General features: G+C 39.5%; 1 protein-coding gene across 1 annotated transcript in view; it reads left to right on the top strand.

The window, feature by feature from the left end:
* Positions 1-19,456, top strand: part of PRTG (protogenin) — a 115,259-nt gene that overhangs the window by 38,415 nt on the left and 57,388 nt on the right. The window contains exons 3-4 of the mRNA XM_059372069.1: positions 18,110-18,254; positions 19,206-19,339. Of these exons, the coding sequence (XP_059228052.1) occupies positions 18,110-18,254; positions 19,206-19,339 (279 nt within the window). The remainder of the gene's footprint in view (positions 1-18,109; positions 18,255-19,205; positions 19,340-19,456) is intronic.

The raw sequence follows: 19,456 nt of genomic DNA, 5'->3' as shown, positions 1-19,456 counted from the left end.
AAGCCTAATAAAAATGTGAGCTACAGTATTATTGAAAGACCTCATTATGTTGTAGACAGGCAGCTTAGAACTCTAGGTCCACATTATGAATTCACTTTAACAGGTTTATCTGATATGTGTGTATGTGTGTACTTTTTTTCTGTTATCAATGAAATAGGCTTTGTCTTTAATAGCTATTAGAAGATGAAAGACCTACCCGGACATTTTATAGTGATTGATTCCCAGTTTATAAATTGTATGTCATATATAGAATGTTTAGTTGGTGTGATAAATTGTGATTACATAAAATTTAATGAATTGTACTGCATAACAGGCGTTGACTGAATATCCACTAAGTGTGAGGTGATTAAGAGGAAGAGAAAGGAAAACCAGGCCAATCATAATCTTAGAAAACGATATATCAAACAGCTGCAGAAAAGAATACTGAAAGTTTTATTAAAAAATGACAAGGTACTAAAACTCTGGAATTGAGTTTGAGGAGATAATCATTTGGGAGAAGCAAAAACAATCCTAGTAGAATCATTTCTGCTGTAGTTTTGACAGATTATGTATTTTTTCTCATTATAAATTTCTACTTGGATGAAGTTGCTAAGTGACATGAGTTCTGTTACAAAACCTCACTCTGCTTAATGCTTTCTTGATCCTTCTGGTTCTCTGACTGATGCAAAGTGTAAAATTGCAAGGAATGTTCTTCCTGCACAGTTGAGCTATTAAGCAGAACTAATTCTTTACGGAATGACAACAAGGCCTACGAAAGGCATCTCTTGGATTAGGCAATATAAGGCGAACACTTGGCAAACGGCTGAAGGGCAAGTGGCCTTGGTGAAGACAAAGCAACGGCGCTTTTTCTCTTCTCCTTGAATTCATAGGAGCCACACAAGTTGAACAGCTTTGAAGCTGGATAATGTGGCTTACTAGACATGTTTTTTCTGTACTGTTTCCTGCTTGTTTTTGCCAGCAAAGGGGCCAAGAATAATCACTTGATAAACGCATTAGCATGTTCCACACACTTCTGTGACCACACGCGATTGCTGGGAAGACAGATAATTTGAGAAGAAGAAAATCCCAGTTGGGGACATCTTTTAAAGTAAGATCAGATTTTACTCCCAACTAACAGGATTCTGTCTAGATTATGAGAGTACCATATGGAGACTGATTATTTAAAAAAGACTTTTACCTCCAGATTAAGTAGTTGGGAAAGGTGAAAGGCAAAGTGAGTAGTGCCGTATTTTAATTGTGTAAGTTCTAAAAAGCAAGACCAGGAATATTAGTAGTAATTTTATGGTGGTTAAAACATATTGGTCACCTGGGTGGCTTTTGGTTAAGTGGCTGCCTTCAGCTTGGGTCATGAATTTGGGGTCCTGGGACTGAGCCCTGTGTTGGGCTCCCTGCTCAGCAGGGAGCCTGCTTCTCCCTGTCCTGCTGTGTTCTCTCCCTCTGTCTCTCAAATAAAAATAAATAAAATCTTTTACATTGAAAACCGTTTTTATTTCAGTGGATATTTTTCCTATTGGCAGCCAGCTCCTATTTATTTTGCTTGGTGTGTGATTTTCCTTGTTCTTAATTTCTTCCTTAAATTTCTACCAGAACAGACTCTTTCTCTTGGAGCATCACATTTCTGCATCTGCTTCTGGTATTCTTATGATCCGGTCCTGAGAAGCCACCCCCGTTGCCTGTCACTCTCCAGTTGGTGCTGATCTCTTGAGGATGGACACCATGAGTCCAGCAGAACACAGGCCAAAGGATAGCTAGAGAGGACTGTACTTCAGTGATAGCTGAAATGTCAGGAGAAGTAGCTGTGGCTTCAGCATTGCAACCCTCATTCATGGGACTCTTTCCATCTCTGTTTTAGGAGAGCAGAAGTATGGCTGTGGCACAAGTGTGTGTGCAGCACAGTGCACTTCTGTCTAAGCATTCAGTGGTGCAGTTTAATCCTGAAGGAGCGCTTGGATGTTCAGTGGTCTTCGTCAGACATGAATTCCAAAACCCTGTCACCACTCTAGAAAATGTTTCACATGTGAGGTTCTTTGGCTCAAGCCAGTTGGTTTTAGGACCCAATTTCTAAATAATTTCAAGCCTGGTCTGATGGGATCTGTGTCAGGCTGAATATTATGTGACTTCCCAAGACAGGCTCAATGTCAGGGGGCCTGGGAACTGACATCTGGAGTGAATGCCGGGTCAGTGTCCTGCGAAAGGTCCCCACCAGAAATGCAGCCCTGCAGGGTGCAGCTGGCATCAGGAGCCCGGGACTGTGCTGGGCTCCTCAGGAAGGGCTCATTTTTTCAGGTGCATGCTTGCGTGTGTGTGTGTGTGTGTTCACATATGTGTGTGTGATGCCTTACTGACTCCCTAATCTTCTACTCTCCCAGCAAAGGTGTGACAGTTTTCCCCTCATTTCCATAGGAAGGGGAATAGGAGAGCTCTAGGTTTCTTATCTCCTTCTGTTCCTTAGGAGCATAGATCCATTCCTATTTATTAGGATAAATATTTGTTTACACTTTTCATTATGGCATACTAAAGATAATGTAAACTTAGTTTCAGCCTCATGTGGTCCTTCAGAGTGTGTTGCCCACATTCTACTGTGTATACCTTCCAGATGATGGAGATGGTGAGGGAACTGAGTGTACCTTCGGTATATCTTACTCATTTGTGTATCAGCTATCTGTCGAGTGCTCTTTTCATCTCTGTGCTCTGCCAAGAATACAAAGATGAAAAGACACAGGCCTTGTCCCGTGAGTAGGGGCACAAAGTTGAGCTGATAAAACAATGGAACAAGCAGCATACTCCCAAGATCTTGGGAGTATAAAAGAATTCTGCACTTGGGAAAATCAAGTGTGACCTCACAGAACAAGTAAAGACAGTCTGCAGGAGTTGGCTTGTAAAATTTATGTGTGTTACCATCTTGCTTAATTTATAATTCTTTATTAAGCATAACTAGAAAATTAAAAGCCTTTCTGTTTTCTAAAGAACATAGCCTTCTTTGAAATTTATTTTTTAATTTACATACTTAAAAAATGTAAAGCTGATGGGGCACCACGGTGGCTCAGTCAGTTAAGTGTCTGATTTGATCCGGGCTCAGGTCATGATCTTGGGGACCTGCCTCTGGCTCCATGCTGTGCTCAACAAGGATTCTGCTTGAGGATTCTCTCCCTGCCCTTCTGCTCCTTCCCCCCACTCACACGCTCTCTTGCTCGCTCTCTCTCAAATAGATAAATAAAAATCTCCTTTTAATGACAGTAAAGTTTACTTTATTGGGTCCATAGTTTTGTGACTTTTGACATATGCAAAGGCGTGGAACCATCACCACAATCAGGATAGAGAAGAATTTCATCGCTCCAAAGCATTCTTTCACTGCCCATGTAGTCCTACTCCTCTTCCCCTAACCCCTGCAGCCACATTATCTTGCATTTTCCAGAATGTCATATAAATGATGTGGGCTCTTGGGTTTTGCTTTCTTCATGTAGCCTAATGATTGTGTTAATTGCTTGTTCCTTTTTATTGCTGAGTAATATTCCCTTGTATAGATTTACTGTGGTTTATCCATTTACTGGTTGAAGGATGTTTAGGTGTTTAGGTAGCTTACAGTTTGGGGCTGTTATAAATAAAGCTTCTGCAATCTTTCTTGTGTAGGCTTTTGTGTGAACGTAAGTTTTCATTTCTGTTGAGTACTCTACTTAAAAAGGAGAATGCTCTAAGTGCCTGTGATAAGTGTTTAACTTTAAGAAGCTTCCAACTTATTTTCCAAAGTGACTTCGAATTTGCATTCGCACGAGCAGTGTATGAGGGTGCCCGCTATTCCACACCCTCAACAGCACTTGGTGTTGTCAGTGTTTTTTATGTGAGCCATTCTTTTAGGTGTGTAGTGGTATCTCCTTGTGGTTTTAATTTGCACTTCCTTATGACTATAACTAATGAGGTTGATCATCTTTTTAGTTGCTGTTCTACATTTTCCTTAGTAAAGTATCTGTTTGTATCTTTTGTTCCCTTTTAACTGGATATTTCCTAATTACTGAATTTTGAGAGTTCTTTATATATTCTGGATACAAATACTTTGTTGGATATGTGATTTACAAATTTTCTGTCCCAGTTTATGGCTTGTCTTTTCCTTCTTTTAACAGTGGCTGTTTATTTATTATTTTTTTTTAAATCAGGAGCAGAAGTTTTTCTGTTTTGTTTGATGGAGTCTAGTTGATAAATTTTTTCTTTTCACGGATTGCATTTCTGGTGTCGTATCTAAGAACACTTCACCTGACCCAAGGTCACAGAGATTTTTTTATATTTCCCTCTAAAAGTTTTATACTTTAAGGTTTCACGTTGAAGTCTGTGACCCATTTTGAGTTAATTTTTATGTATTTACATGAGAGAGAGAGCGAGAAGGAGCGAGGAAGGGAGGTGGGCATAGGGAAAGGGGAAAGGGAGAGACTCTTCAAGCAGACTCCCCACTGAGCCCACACCTGACACTAGGCTCAATCTTAGGATCCATGAGATTGTGACCTGAATCAAAACCAAGAGTCAGATGCTTAACCAGCTGAGCCACCTAGGCACCCCTTGAGTTCATTTTTATGGAAGGTGTAAAGTGTAAGTCAAGATTTGGGGGTTCAGTTGCTTAAGCACTATTTGTTGAAAAGACCATCCTTTCTCTCTTGAATTGCTCTTGCAACTTTGTAAAAAATGAATTGTTTTGGTGTATTTCTGTGGTCTTCTGTTCCTTTGATCTATGAGTCTGTCCTTTTGCCAATACCATTGTTCCTTGATTATTGTAGGTTTATCATAATTCTTGAAATTCTGTCTTTAGATCAAGCAGTGCAAATGCTCCAATTTTGTTCCTCCTTTTCAAAATCATTTTGGCTATTCTAGTTCTTTTGCCTTTCCACTGACATTTTATCATAGGGTGTAGCTTTTTATTCTATATGTAAGAACAGGTGTGGCCTGGGAAATTGTCTGTCTTTAGTCTTCTGTGACTTCTTTCTTCCATATATTTTGTACCCAAACTTCTTTCTGCTGGCTACTTAATATATTTATGCCACTTTGAGGCTTAAGAGTTCCCTGCTGCAGACTTGACAACACCCTTGAAAATTCAGTTCTTTTTGGGAACTGGAAATGCCTCAGCCTCAGTAAGTTTGCCATTGAAAATTATGGATAACTTGGAACATATCATTGAACATTGAGATCATCCATGTTGGATCTTTTTTTAAGGCTACAGTGGCTATAGCTGGTCCAGTAATCTCTATTAGCTCCATGAATCTTGTGTTTTCAAGTTCAAGGATGGATCAGGGCATACTGCACTGTGCCTCTTGGAAAGTTCTTTGGGGGTGGAAGGAATGTCAGTGATGGTTGAGAAAAACACCACCATTTTTCTTTTTTAAAAATTAGCATTATTGATATATAGTTCACATGCTATTCAATTCACCAACTTAAAGTATATAATGAAAAGAATACTTGGTATATTCACTTGGGGCACCTATCACCAGTCTAATTTTTGGACATGTTCATACTCCCTAAGAGAAAGCTGGGTAGCCATAAGTAACCATGCCTGTGGTCCCCCCATCCTTCCCACACCCAACCCTAAGCAACTGGGTCCATTCTTTGCAGCTCAGCACTTAGGCTGGGGATCAGAGTCGAAGAATGAATGGAGAAGGGCACTACCATTCTGTGTATGAGGACACTGAGAACCAGGGAGAGCTTACTTTTGACAGGTCCTACAGCTCATTCATGACAGAGCTTGGAAAGAATACAGGTCCCTGACCTCAGTCCAGTCCTGTTTCTCGATTTGCATTGCTTTCTGCCCCATAGCTAAGGTCCATTCATACCCCAGCTCAGGAGCCCATTCATGCCTGTAATCTTATTCCCTCCTCAGAAGAACCTGTGAAGTAGAGGGCACTACCTCAAGGGAGAATCTGATCTATGTGTGTTAAAGGCAGTGAGTGAGTGAGCCGAGACCATACCTTAGAGCTCCTGACTCCGGGATCTCTTCTTTGTACCACAGCGACCTCTGTGTCAGGGATTTAGCTTCCAAGAGCACAACATACGCTGCTGGAATAAGTGTCGTGGAAGGCACCTTTGAGACCATGAAGGTCATTCAACCTTCCACCCAATTTGGAAATCTTTTACCATATTCTTTAGGGTGAGAAACAAGCAGCAACTTTTACATTGATTTTTATTACTCATAAATATTTATTACACATTTTTAGTAGTTACCTACATATGCATTCATTTATTTAATCAACCAATAAATAAAATTCTCTGCCTCAGTCTTGCTTGTCTCCTAAAACAATTATCTTTGGCTGCCACTAAAAATGTTTTTTGAGTTCTCATTGAGCTGTTTTTAAGTTTTACAGAGAGGTAAAATGTCTTTGCTTAAGTTTTTGCTTTTTTCATAGTCCTGTGGACTCACATCTTTTGCTCCAGTCTGTGTGCATCAGCATTGGCCCATGCCACTCTATTAAGCCCAGCATTGTTGTCAAGTGCTAGCTCTTTGATGCCTGCAAAAAAGAACTTTGGTTGGCCTGCTCGTATTTTATTAGGAATAAAAGAAATCATGAGAGTGAATTCCACCTCTCCAGTTGAGTGATCATAAGACTGTTGTCAAAATAATTTTGTATCTTTTTTTTTTTCACTTAGCATGACACAAACGTTTTCCTGTGTGATAACATAGTCATTTTAAGGTCTCTGAGTTCCATTAATTGAGGATTGAATAGTGTCCATAGGCATTTTATTGTTACTGTTATACGTTAACCTTTTTTGGTACTGTACTGCCAATAGCAGTGTGATACGAGAATGTTTGTTATCTTGCACTGTTGGAAAATTTGCCCCTTCCGGTCATACTGGTTCCACCTCCCAAACATCTCTATTCTGTCCCCATGTTCCCTTCCCCAGTCATTCCTCCAGTCCAGAGCATAGTTACTATTACAGAATGTCTTCCAGAGAAAAAGGAATATGGAAATTTGAGAAGAAAGAGTGAGAGAGAGGGACAGAGGTAGGAGAGAAGGAAGAAATTGAGGAGCAAGGAGATTGTGTTAGTGGCTGGACAACAGAAAGTCAATGATTATAATTTTTTCTCTAAGATGAAAATTGACGGCCAAGTGTCAGGTAAATACAAATATGCCAGGCATCTCTACAGGGACACACTAGGCATTATGTTATGAGTAAACAGTGATAAAAACAAGTCTTGAGTGGTAAAAAGTTTAAAAAAAAAGTGTCTGTGGGAGAGGTGAGTTTTTGTCTATTCCAATTTAGTTCAGTGTCCATGTTCAGAACCCTAGAGGAGTCAGCAGCCTCTTCTTTCTTCTGTTGAGTATTTCCCCCAAGGAGGGTTATGGTTTCTTTCTTCAGGTGTTTTCTGGTCAGGTGCACTGGATGAACTATATTTGCTGTGCCCCATTTTACCTGGTACTATAGTAACCCCAAATGGTGGGCCTCCCTGTGTTCTCTGCCCCTGCTTCTCTCACTGGTAGTCTCCTTAAAGCTTTCAGAAGTTTCAGCCGGCAGCCCGCATGCATCTCCCCCTCCCCTCCCTTTCTCCTTTATGTACCTATATTTATGGGTCCTCATGGTTGCCTAGTCTTGAGAATCAGGCAGCCATGCATTCTGACACAGTCCTCCCCAGTTTAGGTCAGTTTGTTTTGAACCAAATCCATGAGCACTATCTGCATTATGACTTCTTCTCTTAAGATACATTTCATTCCCGGGGCCATCCGTGTGGCTCAGGCAGTTGAGTGTCTGACTCTTGATTTCAGCTCAGGTCATGATCTTAGGGTCATGGGATTGAGCTCTGCGATCAATCTGCTTGAGATTCTGTCCCTCTCTACCTGCCCCTTCCCCTACTCATGAGCATTCTCACGCACACGCTCTCTCTCTCTCTCTCAAATAATAAATCTTTAAAAAAAAGGTGGGGGGATAAATTTCATCCCCAAGGAGGTTCCTGATCCCTGCATACAAATACAGTTGACCCATGAACAACATGGATTTGAACTGTGTGGGTCCACTTATACATGGATTTTTCAGTAAATATAGTATAATATTGTAAATGCGTTTTCTCTTGGTTTTCTTAACATTTTTTCTTCTAGCTTTGTTGTAAGAACACAGTATATAATATATGTGTAACATAGAAAAAAATGTGTTAATCAACTGTTTATGTTATCTGTAGGGCTTCTTCCAGTCAACAGTTGGCTACTAGTAAAGTTTTTGGAAAGTGGAAGTTTTTGAGTGCACTGGGAGGTGGAGGGAGGGGTCAGTGAGCCTAAATCTTCCACGTTGTTCAGGGGTGGACTGTACACCTGCGGCTCTTGTCTCCATCCCCACCCTGTCCCATGGCACTCCACCCTGCCCCAGTAGAAGGAAAGAATTAGGTGGCTGGAGTAATTCCAGAAGAATGACAGTGACAGAAAAGAGATATACTGATAAATTGGCTTGGCTTGAGTTCTATACTACTTTTTAGGATGGGAATATTTAAGTATGTTTATAGTCAGAGAGGAAGAGACTAGTAATGAGGGAGTGATGCAAGAGAATGGGAATAATAAATGGAATAGGGGCCCAGTGATGGTCATCAGGGAAGGGATTGAGAGTACCAGGAGAGAGCTAACCTGGGTACTGATTGGAATCGTTACTTCTTCCTCAGAACTGGGAGCGAAGGGAGAGAAGCAAGATGAAGAGGGAGAGATTCTTAGGTGGTAAGGAAGAAAATTTATCTCCAATACAATAATAGGGAGAACTGAAAATCATTTACTGCCTTTAATGTTATGGCCACTGTGCTAAGTGCTCTGCATGCATTTACCTTCTCTAATTTTAAGAACCCTATTTTTCATAACCACGTTTTTAAAAGAAGATTTTATTTATTTGTAAGAAAGGGAGGGAGTGCACAAGCAGGCAGAACAGCAGGCAAAGGGAGAAGCAGGCTCCCTGCTGAGCAAGGAGCCCAGTGGGGGTCTTGATCCCAGGACACTGGGATCAGGACCTGAGCCTAAGGCAGACGCTTAACAGATTGAGTCACCCAGGCGTCCTTACATAACCACATTTTTAAAAAGATTTTATTTTTTAAAGTAATCTTTATACCCAACAGCTCAAATTTAGCAATCCCCAGATCACTCTACCAACTGAGCAAGCCGGGCACCCCTACATAACCACCCGTGTTTAAGAAGAGTAATTTGCTCAGGGTTAACTGTAGGGAGTGCTCTAGCCAAAATTACCATAATCTTCTCAGAGAGATAAGAGTCACAGTTTTCTGTTGCAGATAGGAGGGAGGTGGTAACGTGGTTCATTTGAAGTTCACTCTCAAGAAATCTCTGTTGAGTACCTTTTGTATGCAGGGCACTGTTCTGGCCCTTGACAACACATGGACATATAAGACATGTTGTCTGAACTCAAGGAATTTATAATCTAGGATTCAAGTAGTTAGGAACCTGAATAAATTGGAAAGTTAGAGAATTCCTAAAACCAGTTATTAAGAAGAGTACTGTTGAACAGCAGTGAGTGGCCCGCTGACAGAAGGGGACTTGAAGAGCTTTGTGTCACTCTTTCCAGTTAGAGAACTTGAGTGTGGGGAGAACCATGTCTGGCATTTGGCAGGACAGGGTTGATAAAATAGCAAAGAAACAGAGAATTCTCAGGTGTTATTAAAGGTGTCTTTTAACATGGATACAGTAGAACTATACTGGAAAATAATCTAGTCTGGAAATCTTACATGTGGAATCTATTTCTGAAAGTCCCTGCATTCCAGCCTTGTTAAAAAGTGTCTAGACTTTATTTTGTTTATATTTATTTTGACACATATGGGTAAACGAATGGTTACCTGATCAGGTTTTTACCTCAGTAGGTAAAGCAGCAGTTACCCTGATGCTTTAAGTGATGGATTGGGTCTCTGGGTTTACTTGCTCTTCATTTGCAGGTCAGTCTTCAAGTTTGAAGACTCAAAGTGAATTGGAGGCGATGAGGTAAGAAGTCACAGCTCCGTTTGGATCAGTAGGGTCTGGGATAGACAAAAGCATGATTTGAAAGATCAGTGTCATAAAAATCAACTTTAATGTATAAACACTCCATGATGGACTTTGAAATTGTACCCATGGGAGAGTCTGAGATAGAAATCTCCCTGTGTTCTTGATGAGCTTACAGGTTGCCTCAGGCTACTGATAGGTGCCTTAGACCCCTGGAAACAGCACAGAGACACTGGAACGTGACTACTGGCCATGCGCCCCTGCCATTTAGGACTCCCCACGGAGGGGGTGTGGCAGTTGCAACTGGTGCCATCCTCGACCATCTCAGGCCCCTCAGAACTCTGGCTGATCTACAGCCTTAAGGACACTGGTGTAATCCCTGCATCAAGATTCTGACCCACTGAAGAGTATTCTGTTGAGTGAAAGAATATTTTAAATTAGATTTACAAAAGAAAATGATGTTTTTCTTAAACTAGGGAATAGTCTGTGAACTTATTAATTTATTTTTTTACTCTGTCCTCTGTGAACTTACTTTAAAGTTATTGCATGGCTTTACCATTTCATACTGTGGTTCCATAATTTTTAGTTGGTTTTAAAATCAAAATGTTTTAAGTATTTTTTTTTTAATTCATTGCAACCTTTTGGAAGCCTGAATGGCATCATTTAATATGATAGTCCTGCATTTCCAGTGTAGAAATGTAGATATATTGCTTTCTGATCAAATAAAGGTTTGGAGAACATTTTCCTCTTAGCGTCTTTGATCCTTTTTTTTTTTCTGACTATAAATCATAGAAGCAAATGATTAAGTAGACAGGTGGAGAGGAGGAAGTCACAAATAAAATAGGCACTTACATTTATTGTGTTTGCAGGGTTGTTTTTGAGGATGGCACATGTTTCTTGAGACCTTGTTTCTTACCTATTTTATAGAGCTCTGGCCTCTTAACAGCACTGCTTTAATGACTTCTTGTGGGGTTCTTGGTTTATGTTAGCACTGGCTGTGGAGGGAAAAAAGAGGTCAGGTTTCACAAGAAGGCCGTAGACTTGTAAAATCATACCTAACTGGTAGAAACAAAGTCCATGTCAAGGAGAAAGCCAAGATTTGCATAAGAACATAAGATGTTTTGCCATTTAATGTCCCCCTTAAAAAAATCAAAATTATTCCTGAAACCAATATTGCACTGTATGTTAACTAAAATGTAAGTAAAAATTTTTAAAAATACGATAAAAAAAAGGTGAGAAAAAAATCAATATAGAAAAACACTTGTTAGAAAGCAAAGTTTAAGACTATCATGATAGAGATATGCATATTTACATATTCTCAAGTTTCTAAGTTTTCCTGTAAAAGTTTATACAATTTGTTGAAAAGTAGCTATTATTCAGATGTTCTTTTTATTGCAATTGCCAGATTGAGGGCCCTTGTTGGGTTGAGAATCAAGCATCCATAGCTCATAGGTGATGTCTGCCCAAAGAATGAAGTTCAAAGTACTAAAAAGAGGGCAGATAAAATTAAAGTGAGGGATTTTCTCAGATAGGGGAATAATAGCAGAAAATTTAAGCAGGCAAAACTTTCCATTCCATGCCCCATATAAGTAATAAAATTTATTTTAAAAATATTACTTTTTCTTAGTTACATGTATTGTAGGAAAAATGTAAATTAAAATAAATTATCATATATAATTCTTCCACTAGAGATCTGAACTTAATTACCTATCTTCTTGTAGTCTATTCCCTATTACTTCATTATTGAAGTAGGGGATTTTATCCTCTACAAAAAATTGACCTGTACACATGAAAAATAGGAAAATTATTTGTTTCTCTCCATTTTATGTTTCTTTACATAAAGTCTACAGTGTCTAGCTCAGTAGAAAAGAAGAATTTTAAATCTTAAAATACCCCTGACTTTGTTAGGGCTTTAAAGTTTATTTTTATTGCGTGATGGTCACTAACATCCTTTGTTTGCCTTTCTGTAAGTCATCATTCTGAAAGTAAAAGCAGTGTATTCACAGCAGGACATCCTGTTACTGTTACCACCTCCAGCACCACAACCAAGGTTACTAGGTGCCCAGCAGTGCCCGAGCACACACTCATGTTGTTCTGTGTGTATATGTGTACATACATGTATATGTGTGTGTCATTTAGTATTCTTACAATAACCTTGTAAAGTATCATCCCCATTTTACTGAGGGATGCTGAGGCTTGTGGTTGAGTAACTTCACAAGGGCATGTAGCATGAGTCTAAAGCTGTGATTTTAACCCAGAGCCATAGATTTTAATATCTGCATTCTTTCTTTTAAAAAAAAAAAAGATTTTATTTATTGATTTGAGAGAGAGAGAGAGAGAAAAAGCATGCACAAGTGGGCGGGGTAGGTAGAGGGAGAGGGAGAAGCAGACTCCCCGATGAGCAGGGAGTTTAACCCTGGGCTCAATCCTAGGACCCCGGGACTCCAACCTGAGCTGAAGGCAAACTCTTAGACAACAGAGCCACCCGGGCATCCCTAATATCCGCGCTCTTAACTGCAAGGATGTACTGCTTTACTGCCCTCCTCTGTCTGCCTAAATTATGTCCTGTAGTTTATTTAGATTTTATTCCTGATTTTCTTTAAACCAGCTAAGGCTAAGGTTTTGCCTTAGCTCTCTACTTCAGTTTTCTATTGCCTTAACTTCCATCATCAAGAAAAGAGCATAAGTTAAATTGGAAGAACAGTGAACACTTTGTTTCCTGAGCTCATTCCAACAGAGCTTCAGAAATAATAAATTCTTTTCTCTGCTAATTTTACATGTTATACATTGCTATTTTTGTAGGTTGCTGTTCTAAAAACTCATGGATGTCTTTCTTCAAATCTTTTTAAAGATTTATTTATTTATTTGACATACAGAAATCACAAGGAGGCAGAGAGGCAGGCAGAGAGAGAAGAGGAAGCAGGCTCCCTGCTGAGCAGAGAGCCCGATGTGGGACTCGATCCCAGGACCCTGAGATCATGACCCGAGCCAAAGGCAGAGGCTTTAACCCACTGAGCCACCCAGGCGCCCCTCTTTCTTCAGATCTTAATGACAGCCTGACATCTTGACCACCTGAACCAGTTAAAAAATCAGGATGGATAAGTATTTGAGGTTTATATTATTAAGCCCTGGTCTTTTATTTTATAAATTTTATAGCTTCCCAGTCTTCCTTAATATGTTGGGTTTCTTCTCATTCTGAGGAAATGAGAGTCTGTAATGGTGATTCGTCAGTGCATCTGAGCTCTTATTTTGTGTTCCCTGTATAGGTACTATACTGTACTCCAACCTTCCAGGCACATAGCCCAGAAACCTCAACTGTTGGATCCTTCCCTCACTTTCCCTTGAATACCTTATGACCAAATCATGGTGTTCTGTGTATATCATCTCTTATATGTGCTCTCTCTTCCATTCCATAATCTCCTGCATCATTCAGGCCCACAGCCCATCTCTTGTCTACTGTTCTGATAGCCTCTTAAATGGTCTCCCTACGTCTAATGGTTCTCCAAGTATTTGGCTTTCTGATGTTCAAATGTATGTGAACTTAGAACTAGGAGAGTAAGAATGTAGGAATAGCTAGCAATTCCCACTAGGTAAATTGTTTTTCAAATAGAGTTTAAACTTTTTAAAGATTTTGTTTATTTATTTATTTCAAGGGGAAGAGGGGCAAAATGGAAGAGGGAATCTGAAGCAGACTCCATGCTAAGTGTGGAATCCAACATGGGGCTCAGTCCCACGACCCAAGATCATGACTGAGCCGACATCAAGAGTCAGACGCTCAACTGAGCCACCCACACACCCTTCAAATAGATTTTTTTTAAAATATATTTGATTTCTAAAGAAATATTAGACCGAGGTAGTAGACTCAATTTGCATGCACTCCTGTCTCTTATCTTTCATGGGTTCCTAGAGATAGAGGTTCTCCTGCTTGTGACGGGAGCCTTCGCTTGAGAATATTATCCTAGTATGCAGGGGTTTAAAGGTGTTACTGTGTTTTGGAAATTTATGATTTTAACACATATTCTTTTCCAACTCGAAAGTCAATGCATATTAACTTAGAGCAGTAGAATTGCTTGGATGTAGAACCAGTAATTTTCATCTTCAGTAGGAAGGTTGGGGATCTCACGAGAGGATTTGCATTGGGTGTCCAGAGACTGCTCCCTAGCTGCAAAACCTTGAGAAAGGTGCTTAATTTCCTTATGCTTCAGTTTCTTCAACTGAAGTGTGGGGTAATAATGTCTGTGGGGTTTAAATAAATTATATAATGTGTTTAAAGCACTGCCTGCCAATAAAATATGTTGGACTATTGTTATTTCTATCATTATTATAACCTCTGTTATGTGCTTTCATAATGCTTGGTGTTTTTCCCTGAAAGCATTTATCACAGTTGGAAGTTGTATGCTGGCATAGTAATTTAGGTGCATGCCTTTCTGTATCATTAGACGAAGATCCTTGAGGGTGGTGCCTCTGTTAGTTTTGTTCATTATTGGATCCTTGACACCTAGAATATCCTAGACACTGAATGAATGTTCGTTGAATGAACGAATGAACTTAGAAGAGATTACTGTAGCCTAAAGTATTTCTAAAATAGGTGTAATTAACATCCTTTTCTGGACTGGGGAGATAGTTCATCTGGCCCATTAGTGATGAATAATTACATGACTCAAAGCCTGCCAGCATGGGTAAACTACAAACTAAATGAATAGTGTGATTATACAGATAATGGGATTGATACTGTGTGACTTGTGGAAATCAGATGCTTTATGTCACAGTTATAATGTGTATCTCTAATTGCAGAGATATTCAGTGTTTTTTAAATATAACTACATGAGAGTGACTTTTTAAATACTGCTGCATGCTTACCATATAAGCAGTTTGGTTTGGAGTAATTGATGTCAAACTACTTTTCCTTTGTGCAGAAAGGAGCCAATAAATCTGTTTATTGAGAATGTACTCATCCAAAAAGAATTAAAAATATGTAGTTGGCATAAAGAAAGCTATTTGTTCCTTTTGATGTAGCAAGGATATATACATTCACTTTTTCTGAAAATTCGGCTAGGCAATTTAAAGACTTAGAAGGGGGGTTTTGTTGCTATCATACAGTGTTTTTGACATTTAAAATTGGAATCACATTTTTTGTGAGATTATTCCTTTTTTGTTTTTTAGCAGTAATGGGTTGACCTATGGAAGCCTTTGAATTAGTAGATGGAAGCTGCTTGTGAGCCCAGCACATCCATATCACATACTTGTATACATTTAGAGGATGTTTTTGAAGCAGGGAAGAGGAACAGTGGGAGTAAGAAGACCAGATAAGGGACTTTCATCGTGGTTTCAGTGAGAGATGTTAGGAGAGGAACACAGGAGTGGATCTGACATGTGTTCAGGAGTTAATATCAGTGGGAACAAGTGAATGAGAGTGTAGAAGAAGGAATTAATAGTATCTAGCTCAGGTGAGTATCTGGATAGTTGTGTGATAAACTTAAGTAGAGACCCAGACTTGGAGGAAATAAGAGGGTTTCATTTTGGACTTGATGAGTTCGAACTACCTTTTATAAATTCCAGGTGAAGGTGTCCAGTAGCAATTAGAGCCATGAGTATGAAACCCTGGGGATGGTGATCTAAGCTGGAGATGTATTTTGGGGAATCAGCTGCAAGAAGTAGATGTCACTGAAAACTGAATGTGGATGGAATCCCCCAAAGAGAATCTGGGGAGAGAAAAGAGCAGGGAATCCCTGGAAGGAAAGGCAGAGGAGGAGGAGGGAGCACCCTGGAAAAGGGAGACTGGAAGGAGGAATCAGAGAAATAGATAAGACAGTGTGGAAGAAATAGGAGTGTGCAATGTCATTGACACTGTTTCAATAAAATAATAGGGGAAGAAGGCAGAGGAGATGTTCAAGATAAAATGTCAGAGAGGAAGAAGGGGAGGGGACTAACATCAGTGACTCTTTTTAGAAAAGTTTTAATGCCATGGGGAAGAGAGAGGGTGGATAGCCGCTTAGAGGGTTACATGCCATAAAGAGATGTCTGGAGTTTTGTTCTTTTTGTGTTTTGAGATTTGGGAAAATTTAATCACTCTCATAGTTGGAAGGAAGGATCCAGGAAAAGAATTTGAATATGCAGGCGAGAAAGAGAGAGAAGCAGATACATCAGGTTCCCAGAGGTGAGGGAGAAGAATGGGGTTGGCCCTGAGGTGGAGGAGTTACAGACACAAGGATGGCAACTTATTTTTATTGTGGAATCATGAATGCCTCATTTTTCTTTCGTCTCAGAGGTACTCATGAGAGTTCCAAAGGGTATTGTGCTTGGTCTTCTTTAGGAAAAATCATTTTCCCAGCAGGTTGAATTTTCAAAAGGGATCAGAGAGTGAGAAATGTTAAATATAAAGGTGTTTGGGGGATTTAAAAGATTCCCCCCCCCCCAAGAAATCATGGACAAGGTGAATATGGGATCAATAAGAGAAATTAATGCTTCATCATCAGGCATATCTCCTTCTGCATTAAGTCTGTTACAAAATCATCCATCACATGATACACTGGAGAAATAAGAGTGAAAAAGGCAGATGACAGTGATCATGAAAATGGTTTTGACTTTGTTATCCACTGACAAAAGTGGTGTGAGAACCACTGTTCTTGAGGAAGCAGAAATTTTTGGTTACATACACCCATAAGGTATTACTCTACCCCCATCTGCTTTTTGGAAGTAGATGTTCCTGAGTATTTTCACCATTATTATCCACTGGCTTTGTCTTATACTCTAAAGTCTTGTGATCCATTTACAGATCAATAAAAGTAAGGCTAAGGCAGAATATGTAGTCTTCTGTCTCTTTTTACCCTTCTCAGTCTAATGAAGTGTTAAGTCATGTAGACCTTATGCCCTCTGCTTTTCTTCATGACTTCGCACTTTGTTGATAAACTGTAAGCACACACACGCATATGTATGTATGTATGTATGTATGTATGTATATTGAACTGGTCTCTGCAGAGCGGGGGAGTAAGACCACCATTGGGGCCCTTTATATCCTGAAAAACAGTAGAGGGAAAGAAAACCACAGCGTTCTCTGGAGTCTGGACTCTATCAAAATGGAAAAGCGTGGACACTGATGTCTGGCTCCTGGAGGCCTGCCTAGAATGAGAAAGAAGAATTATCTCTAGAAATATCAACACTTGGAGATTTATCTCCACTTAAGAAATACATGAGACTAAAAATAGTCTCTTGAGTCTCTCTACCTTTAATTCGTCAGGCACACACACACCATTTGTCTTCATTCTCTCCTTTCTCATTCGGCTTCATCAATACCAGGATCATCTGATTCCAAACACAGAGTGACGTGTCTGTGTCCAGTGAGAACCGAGTCTTTGTTTCCATTGAGATATCTGTAGAATCTCACCATTCTCACCGCCACCACCGGGGTCTGTCATTCCTGTTTAAACAACCTATTGGTCTTTTGACTTGAGGCTCTCCTTTTTCCACTCCATCCTGCATATCCATGCCTGGCTGATTTCGCCCAAACACAGCTATTATCAGAACTACTATTGTCTTTGCTTAAACATTTTCAGTGATGTCTTAATTTGTGTCATGGTACAGATCTGTTCTATCTCTAGTCTCCTTCCCCTTTCACATGATCCCTTAATCTGAAATATTCTGCAATAGTTAGTTCTTGCTATTTCCTTACAGTCCTGTAAACAGAGGCTACACATTTCTTCTGTGCTTGCTTCCCTGTCACCTGGAATGTCTTTTTCCCCCCTTCCATCCCAACCCAACTGAATCTTCAAATCCAATCTCTGTAAATGGTTTTTACCTGTCTAATTTGTCTTTCTTGATTTCCCTTTTCTCTGAAATATAGTAGTATGTGAAGTTCATACCACACAAAAACGGTATGTGATTACATATCATTAATTGTTTATTTTGTTTCAGTTGTATTAATTTTTTTTTCAAATGGGTTATAAGTTTCTTGAGAACTTATTTAGAATTTCATCCTGGTAAAGACCAGATTCCCTGAGTGAGGCCACGGTCAGTTGTTTTTCCAAAATCATTGTCTAAACTATCTTTGTGCTGGTTAAGCTGGGTCAGTCTTTTGTCTGGGCAGGAGTTCAAGTCTGATATCTAGCATAATGTTATTTCCAAGTATAGTACAGTGTAATAGTACCTGTACTTATTCTAAATTTGTAAACTTTATCTTATAGCGATTTCTACATTTGAAGTTCAGCCGATTTCTACTGAGGTCCAAGAAGGTGGAGTTGCTAGATTTGCATGCAAGATTTCCTCAAACCCTCCTGCAGTCATCACATGGGAATTAAATCGGACAACTCTGCCTGTAACTATGGACAGGTAAATGCAGCTTTTTGTCATTGGAGATGATGCAGGAGTAATGAAGGTGTCGTGAGATTTACAGGGGTAAAACCATTATGGAGCTTATTTTCATTTACAGTAGTGATTACCAACCTCTTTAAGACATTTCAAACTTAAGGTAACAATTAGATCATCAGTCTTTGGTACATAGGGAATAATTTCCGAGTTTTGGTTTAGATCATAATTCAAATAACCTACCTTACTGCTTTGTTACTTTCCTCAAACAACTTTTCCAGTCATAGGACTACCTGAGCACCTGCTTTGCCGCCCAAGGATTTAGGAAACCAAATTAGACCTCCACTGTGGCTATAGCACTCCTACTTTGGGGGTCTCCCATATGCCCTGGTAGTTGCCCATTCTGTCTCCACCTCCCATTTCTGGTCTCCTCTGGCCCCACCACACACGCCCCCAGTGATCTGCAGGTCGAGGTTTAAGGATCAAGAACTTCATAGCAACTTCATAAAGTCTGATTTCTGTCCTCATGAATAGCAGTATTCCAAAGTAGGTAAAAATAATTTGCTAAAATGGTAGGATGCTGAGATGGAAAATGTTATTCAAAAAAGCTTTTTTTTTAAAGTAGATTCAGGTATATCTTGGAGAATACATCTATTTTAATAGGCAAGACATCAGAATTTGAAAAAAATCATACTAAGCTCTAGACCACCAGTTATATAAGCTATAATGTCAAATGTAACTTGTATAAAATCAGACTGGTAGATTTCACAAATCACATACTGCGTAGTTATGCATGTTTCAGAGAGCTGTAGTAACCCAAATGAGAACAGTTGCATCAAGCTAATATTTTAAATGGTCTTTAAAGTATTGCATTGTCTGGCACTTTAAAAAAGGTTGAATGTATTAATCATAGAATACATGTTAAAATATAAAATCTCACTTCAAAGAATTTAATCCCCTTTCTTCTTGTAACAGGATAACTGCCTTACCAACAGGAGTACTGCAGATCTATGATGTTGGCCAAAAGGATGCTGGAAATTATCGTTGTGCTGCTGCTACTGTAGCCCACAGACGTAAAAGTATGGAAGCCTCTCTGACAGTGATTCCAGGTACCATGTGGAAGAGACTTCAGCTTTTATTGGCCCAACTATTTTTCTTTTGTGGCTGTAATAGTATGCCATAAAGTAGTACTGTAATTTCACTTAGATTATTGTTATCTAGTTGGA

Source organism: Mustela nigripes, chromosome 13, assembly GCF_022355385.1.
Source record: "Mustela nigripes isolate SB6536 chromosome 13, MUSNIG.SB6536, whole genome shotgun sequence".
In the NCBI taxonomy this organism is placed as follows: Eukaryota; Metazoa; Chordata; class Mammalia; order Carnivora; family Mustelidae; genus Mustela; species Mustela nigripes.
This window is presented reverse-complemented; position numbering and strand designations above follow the sequence as displayed.